The sequence below is a fragment of the Lactuca virosa genome, chromosome 1 (assembly GCF_052849685.1).
Source record: "Lactuca virosa cultivar CGN04683 chromosome 1, Lactuca_virosa_CGN04683_v6, whole genome shotgun sequence".
In the NCBI taxonomy this organism is placed as follows: Eukaryota; Viridiplantae; Streptophyta; class Magnoliopsida; order Asterales; family Asteraceae; genus Lactuca; species Lactuca virosa.
The window spans coordinates 36387503-36394749 of NC_136426.1; the positions used below are offsets into that span (position 1 = coordinate 36387503).

General features: G+C 37.1%; 3 protein-coding genes across 3 annotated transcripts; 1 reads left to right on the forward strand and 2 right to left on the reverse strand.

Moving 5' to 3' along the window:
* Positions 1 to 253: 253 nt before the first annotated feature.
* Positions 254 to 1139, reverse strand: LOC145104302 (transcription factor MYB105-like). The gene has a single exon (XM_079041591.1). It carries the CDS (start codon positions 1047 to 1049, stop codon positions 348 to 350), a length of 702 nt encoding a protein of 233 aa, XP_078897717.1. The 5' UTR covers positions 1050 to 1139; the 3' UTR covers positions 254 to 347.
* A 1081-nt stretch (positions 1140 to 2220) lies between these two features.
* LOC145112909 (uncharacterized) lies at positions 2221 to 4656 on the forward strand. The gene is made up of 4 exons (XM_079049026.1): positions 2221 to 3192; positions 3282 to 3607; positions 3693 to 3919; positions 3986 to 4656. The coding sequence occupies exons 1-4, from the start codon at positions 2221 to 2223 to the stop codon at positions 4654 to 4656; spliced, it is 2196 nt and encodes a 731-aa protein (XP_078905152.1).
* A 956-nt stretch (positions 4657 to 5612) lies between these two features.
* On the reverse strand, positions 5613 to 6659 carry LOC145112919 (uncharacterized). The gene is made up of 2 exons (XM_079049036.1): positions 6095 to 6659; positions 5613 to 6007 (listed from the first exon to the last, which is right to left on the reverse strand). Exons 1-2 carry the CDS (start codon positions 6657 to 6659, stop codon positions 5613 to 5615), a joined length of 960 nt encoding a protein of 319 aa, XP_078905162.1.
* Positions 6660 to 7247: the final 588 nt, after the last annotated feature.

Genomic DNA, 7247 nt, shown 5'->3' on the forward strand with positions numbered 1-7247 from the left:
TGTTTGGCTTATCTTTTTAGAGACCAAAAGAACTTTTATAAAAAGATAGAAGGGAAAAGATGTTTGGTAAAAATATTTTAAAAGCAACTTTTGAGATTTTGATAGAAGGAAAACTGACTTTTTGGAAAAGTCAGGAAATGCTGGCTTTTTGTAACTTTTCCCAAAAGTCCTTTTGCCCTCTGAAAAGATAAGTCAAACACCCCATAATTGTATCTTATACATTTAGTAGACATTTGTATTGATAATTTTGAAGTAGCAGCCAAATAATTTTTCAATTAGCGTGAGAAAACAAGTAATAAATAAAAAGAATTTTCAAATAAAAAAGTAAATAAACAATCCAGCAAATGTTAATGAAATCCAGAAGTCTCAGGAAACGACGACGTCACATATTCCCTAACCTCCCTCGCAATCACCCCTCTCATAACGTCCCAAAATTCCACCGGCAGACTCTCATTTCTCTTCTCCTGCGACCCATACCCGCCCATCCCCGGTGGAGCCAACGAAAGAGTTGTCATCGGATCATCTACATCCGCCGCCGCATCCTCATTGCACACAGACCCGGGCGACGTATAAGTAGTCCCGAATCTTAAAAGTTCCATCTCCGACTCCGACCTGGTGGTAGCGTCGGTCTCGATTCGCCGTCTCTTCAACGTCGAGTTCCAATGATTCTTCACCGCATTATCAGTCCGGCCAGGGAGCAACCGAGCAATGGTTGCCCACCTATTGCCATACCGAGCGTTAGCAGTCAAAATGGTCTCATCCTCTGCCGGAGAAAATGGCAGGTGCTGCACATTGGGACTCAGCTGGTTGCACCATCGGAGCCTACATGACTTACCAGACCGACCCTTTATGTAGGTGCTAATAAGCGACCAGTTCCGAGCCCCATATGAATCAACTAGTCGGGTTAGTATCCGGTCCTCCTCAGAGCTCCATGGCCCCTTGATTCTTTGAGTTTTGTTAGTGTTTCCGGGTTTCCGACCAGAATGTGAGGAATCTGATGAATCCGATGAAGAAGAAGTAGCTGATGAGCACCTATTGAGTGCTTCCATGGCGGATTTACAGAACAAAGTTTTGATTTGATGAAGGGTTTTGAACTTCAAAGATGAGTGGAGATTTGGAATGATTTGAAGTGAGTTTATGGGGTGTGTGTGTATTATCTATAAATATATGTATTATATATATAGATCCAAATATCGAATGGTGCATGCACATATGAAGAAAACGGGGGACAAAGGGGTAGGTTCTTGGAAATTGGCTTTTGTAAAGTTGTTACAACTTCTTTGTTTAAGGAATCATAATCACGATTTTGAAGCTATAAATTACTAAATAATTTATTTATTTGTTTTAATAAAGATTTTTTTTACAACAAATGATAATATTTTATAATTTAATTGTTGGTTTTTAATATAATTCAGAAAACTAAGTTTAGATTAACTTTTGTCAAGTACTCAAACTACAACTTAAAATAAAACAGTGGTTTTGTGGTCGGTTAGTTGGAAGATTTTTGGTTTGAGATTAATTAAAATATATTCTCTGTTCATTCTGTCGCATTTCGTGGCTCTTTCCTTTCCACGTCATTTGTTTCGTTTTTATTCTTGTTAGCTAATTAATTAAAGGGAAAATACAGCTAATATGCAAAAAATGGGGGTGATTTTCTAAATTTAGTCATAAAATTTGATTTTTCCAGCTATAGACATACGTTCCGCGGACCTCTGCGGAATGACGTCATCTCCGCGGACCGGTCGAAAGTATGATTTTTAGCCTTTAAATTAGTCCTCCGCGTAGGCCCTCTGCGGACACAATAAGTGCTTCGCGGAGTGAGTTGTTTGGAGTCATAAGTACCTCCGCGGAGATGCTTACGAGGACCTCCGCGGAGAGAGTAATGTTTCCGCGGAGTGAGTGGTTGGAACGGCATTTTCAAGGGTTTTTTAATACAAAGTGTTATTTTTCATATTTTTAGCTTCGTTTAGTTGATAGATCAGTTCTTTTCATTTGATTTTCCAAAAAAAAAATATGAGTCTTGTTATTTTATGTACTGAGGGTTTTTGGCAGACTTCAAATGAGATTAACACCTACGTTAGACCAAAGTTTAACAACTTAGGTCTACTACTTCCGCCAAATTTTGATCGTCGAATATTGTTTGATTTGGTCAAAAGTAAGGCTAATGTGTTCAATAGTAATATATCATTGTCATTTCAACACCCGGTTCATGGGTATGTTATGAATATTTTAGACGAAGCAGATGTTTATCAACTCAGAAATGTAATTTCTGAAACGAAGGAGATTGTGCATTTATATTTAGAGGTGTTTCAGGGATTGGTCGAACAGACAGAAGCGGTTCAGAAAGTTGTACCATACAATGTTGAAAACGTTGTATCTGATAATGTTGAAGAGTGTCCAGAAGAAGAAACCGTGGCAGTGAATACGGTGGAAGAAAAAAATTTATATGAGTTTGGAAGACTGACTGACAAAACTTTGTCAGACGGTGAAGAGTCAAATGAAGGATGGTCAGAAGATGAGTTCACACACGGGAAAAAAGCTTCAGACATATTTTACGGTATGCCTCCCATACCTGATTGTCCTGTTCCTATTGTTGAACCCGGACCATTTCACAGTTTAGGTCCAAATGATGATATGTTTGTTCGTCAAACATATGATAACAAACAACAACTAATATTTGTTTTGAGTCTTAAAGCAACCAGAGAAAAGTTTCAGTTTAAGACCAAACATTCTAACAAAAATCGTTATGAGGTATATTGTGAAATTGAGAACTGTTATTGGCGTTTATATGCAAAACACCTTGATCCCACTGATGAATTTGAAATCAGGACTTTCAACAACGTGCACACATGTTCGTCATTACAGATACACCCTAATCATAAGCATGCTAATAAAAAAGTGATGGGTACTATATTGCATGAGATTATGGGAAAAACTCGTTCCAAGGTTTGGAGGCCTAATGAAATATCAAGGGATTTGAATGCTTTGCTGGAAATCAATGTAGATTACAAACAAGCTTGGCGTGCAAAACAATATGCTATGGAATTGTTGTTGGGATCCTCAGAAGAATGTTTTTCCAAACTTCCTATTTATTTTCACAATTTGAAGAGGCATAATCCCGGTACAGTGACCTATATTCAAACAGATTCTGAAGATTGTTTCGAGTGTTGTTTTTATGCCATTGGGAGCACGGTAAATACAAAAAACTTGTTGTTATTTAATATAAATTTTTTTTAAACAAACTATAGAGTGTTTATGTGTTCCATTTTAATATATTGCAGATACGAGCGTTCAAAAGTTTTTGTCGTAAAGTTATAATTATGGATGATGCTCATTTGAAGGGTGATTTTAAGGGAACCATATTGCATGCAGTAGCTATGGATGGGAACAACCAGATATTGCCCCTTGCGCACAGAATATGCAAAAAAGAGAGTGGTCTTACTTGGACATGGTTTCTTGAAAAGTTGTATGAATGTGTTGGTGATTGTCAAGAATTGACTTTTGTCACTGATAGGGCCGATGCAATTCGGGTTAGTATTGAAAATGTTTTCCCACATGCTCATCATGGCGTGTGTGATTTTCATCTACTAGGAAACATAGTACACAGGTTTGGGAAAAATGATAAAACAAAAGTGTTGTTTTGGAGGCTTGTGAAAGCTTACAAAAAATGTTTTTGAAGAATTGTGGTATAGATTTAGTTCTACTAGGCCGCAAGTAGCAGCGTATCTAAATGAAATTCCCCGTGCTAAGTGGACTAGAGCATATTCGCTGTCGAAATGGTACGATTACATGACCTCGAACAGTGCAGAGTCCATGAATGCTTTATCTGTAGATGCAACGAAGATGCCTATAATACCCCTTCTTGAGTTCTTCCGTCGTCTTTCACAGGAATGGTGTAACAAGCGTCGCATCGAAGGAGGTATGAATTTAATTTGGACTTTAATTAGGTCAAATAATAAGTTAATTATATATATCTTCTTTACAGGGAAATGTTCAACAGTGCTAACCGAGTGGGCTAAAAAAGTAGTTAGTAAAAATGAAGAATGTACGACAGGATGGTCCGTTTCTGGTGTTTCAGATGCAATATATCAAGTTCATGATTTCAAATATGGTGGCATAGTTGATCTGAGGCAAGAGACTTGTACATGCAAATATTGGGAAGGAACTGGGTTGCCTTGTGGTCATGTCATAATGGTCTTGAAGCACTTGAAAAAAACTAACTTCGGTCATCTAGCTATAGATTCTTACAAAATTGAAACGTACCGAAGTACGTATGAGGAGCCGGTTTACCCCCTTCCAGAACCGTGTGATTGGGAGATTCCTGTTGAGATGATGGTTGTTAAACCCTCGATAATGGATACACGTCAAGCTGGTAGACCGAGAAACAGAAATCGTATCCCGTCACAAGGTGAGGAACCTATAGTAAGAAGGTGTAGTAGATGTGATAGTACAACACATAATGCAGCGACTTGTCCGACATTGGTCCCAAAGAAACAAAAAAAGGCTACAAAAAGTAGTGAGGGATCAGGTAGTAACACAAAAGGGAAAGGGAAAGGGACTCAGGAGACGCTACAGACGCACGGGACACAAGAGACGCGTTGGACGAGTGGGACGCAGAGAGAAGACTATTGTTCAACGTTTGATTTGAATGATTGATGTTGTATTTATAATTAATTATGTTTTGTTTTAGAGGACATTAATTTGTGTACTTTGAAATGGTGTGTTTATTTTAAAGATGATGGGTAATATTATGATTATATTAGTGCATAATTACTAGTACAATAATAACTAATACTCAAAGATAATACATTCAACAAACCAGAAACATATAGTAAACGTACAACAACAATAATTAACTTAAGGGAATTGCAAAGGATACTTTTCTTTCTCCATTGTTATGTAGTCGTCCCTAATTCTTATTTTATCTTCCATACGGTCCTTTTGGCTACAAAGTTCTATCATTTATGCATCCTTGTCAGCAAGCCATTTTTCAGACAGTTTGATATTCTTCTTACTTTTTTTATCCATTCCTCATGATCTTTGATTTTGTTTTTAGTAATCGTCATCCTTTCCTCAACCTCTTTGCACTCCGCCGCAATGAGGTCACGACGTTCAGTGAGAGCTCGAGATGAGTCTTTATCTTTTTTTTTGTTCTTCAGCCCATTGTAGTTGTTGCAAAGTATCATCCGACATATACGGCTCTCTTAAATTTGGTGATGGGGCAAGAAAAGGGTCGACCGGATCACAATAGAAACAATCAACTTCGTTGCACGAGCAAATATACAAAGTTGAAGATGAACTCGTTTTAAATTTAAAAAAAAATTATAACTCTATACCAAAAATCCAACGACCATCCATGAGTATATATAGTCCCTTCCACTCCGCAGAGAGATGTTGTCAGTCCGCAGAGCTTTTTGTCAGTCCGCAACAATGTGTGTCAGTCCGCAGAGCTGTTTGTCTAGTCGTTGTCATCCATACATTACAATTATGGGAATACAATTATTTATTTAAAGGTAAACATTTTTTATTAAAAAGTAAAGAACGTCATTACAACTACGGTTAACATAGAACTGAATACAAATTAATATTCGTTGTGATCCATACAATACAGTTCAATTGAATTGTCGTGGAGGTAATACCACAACACTTTCAACTGGTATTTCCCAATGCCTAAGGGCTGGAATAGGATTGACCGTCTCAGTTTGATAAGCATTTTGATACACCGCTGTACTTAACTTTAAATTTACCATTTGCTGGATTTCTGCAATTTCGAGTCTTTGTAGTGAAGCTATAGCATGCTCACAAGGTATACCGCATTTTTGCCATTTACCGCAACTACAAATACCACTGTCTAATTGGACAGTTTCGGTTGTTGAATATTTAGTCACTTCATATCTGTCGCCAACAATATGCGTAATCCTACAACCATCCGAGTGGATAAATCTTTTATGAATCACCTTAAGTGCATAAGGGGTTAGAAGACCATGAAAATCCCCTGTGAAATGAACTGAATCAAAAAAACAAAAATTATGATGTCATAATGTATAATAACATATCAATTCACCATTTCAGTGATGTCATAACTTATAATTACCTCCAAACGCAGCACGTTGAAGATACATTGCTTGCATCGAGTCATTGACCATTTCAATGATTGTTGTTATTGGAAACTCACGCGTGTTTGATTTGAACCAATTGACAACAACGAGAATGTCAATGAATTTAACATTGAAACGTACTCTTGGAAAACAAGCCCATACCCATTTTGCAATGGGAATATTGTCAAGCCAATGAAGATCATTCCCATTAACCTCATTTTTTAAGTTGTTCAAACATGCATAAAAATGAGATAAATTATACGCTTTACAAGTCTTCCAGAATAACTGCTCTACGACTGTATTGCTTCCGATGGAAGCGCGTATTTTCTCGGCTATATTTTTACAACAATAGCCATGATATGAATCAGGGTAGACTCTTTGAACTGCAAAGTCTATAGAATCAGACATATGGCTTATGAAACCAACTTTTGTATTGTCACCTAAACATTCTTTAAGCCTCCTCATGAACCATAACCATGAATTGGCATGGTTTATGGTTCCCAAAGCAAACGCTATGAGAAGGGGTTCATGATTTCCATCTAAAGCAACCGCAATGTACATGGATCTTACATACGCTCCAATTAGAGGTACTTGACCAACGAATATGATTGGTATCATAGACGTGAGAAACGTACGAATCTGTAAGTCAACATGTGTTGGATTAGGCATGTAACAACTTGAAATAACTAAATATTTATGTACTATAAGGGATTACATACCACACATCCCAATGCCACGAAACAGATTTGGAAACGATTGTACTGATCTTTCGTAATGTACGTGTAGGTGTTAGGATTGGTTCTTTGCAGATTATGGAAAAAAGTTGGTAGGGTGGAGAAACTTTTTCTTAATACCTGATTCACTGAACTCATTTTCACAACTTTGGACACCTTGTAAAAATGGAAATGCTTGTCCAATTTATAAGGAATTAGTATACATTATTCCGCAGAACTTACTTGTCAGTCCGCGTAAATGACTTGTCAGTACGCGTAACTTAATTGTCAGTCCGCGTAACTTATTTGTCAGTCCGCGTAACCTGTTTGAGTGTATGGTTTTTAAACAATGGAATTATTTTTTATAAAAAAAAGGATAAATACCATATTACATATAAATAAAGCAATACAAGAACAATACAAAACACAGTACTAG

Bases quoted from the DNA above. Each gene is read 5' to 3' on its own strand.
- LOC145112919 (XM_079049036.1), bottom strand. From the start codon at position 6,659: ATGTACATTGCGGTTGCTTTAGATGGAAATCATGAACCCCTTCTCATA. The intron at 6,008-6,094 runs GTAATTATAAGT...TTTTTGATTCAG, and splicing joins TCAACGTGCTGCGTTTGGAG to TTCATTTCACAGGGGATTTT.
- LOC145104302 (XM_079041591.1), bottom strand. From the start codon at position 1,049: ATGGAAGCACTCAATAGGTGCTCATCAGCTACTTCTTCTTCATCGGAT.
- LOC145112909 (XM_079049026.1), top strand. From the start codon at position 2,221: ATGAATATTTTAGACGAAGCAGATGTTTATCAACTCAGAAATGTAATT. The intron at 3,193-3,281 runs GTAAATACAAAA...AATATATTGCAG, and splicing joins TTTATGCCATTGGGAGCACG to ATACGAGCGTTCAAAAGTTT. The intron at 3,920-3,985 runs GTATGAATTTAA...TCTTCTTTACAG, and splicing joins CAAGCGTCGCATCGAAGGAG to GGAAATGTTCAACAGTGCTA.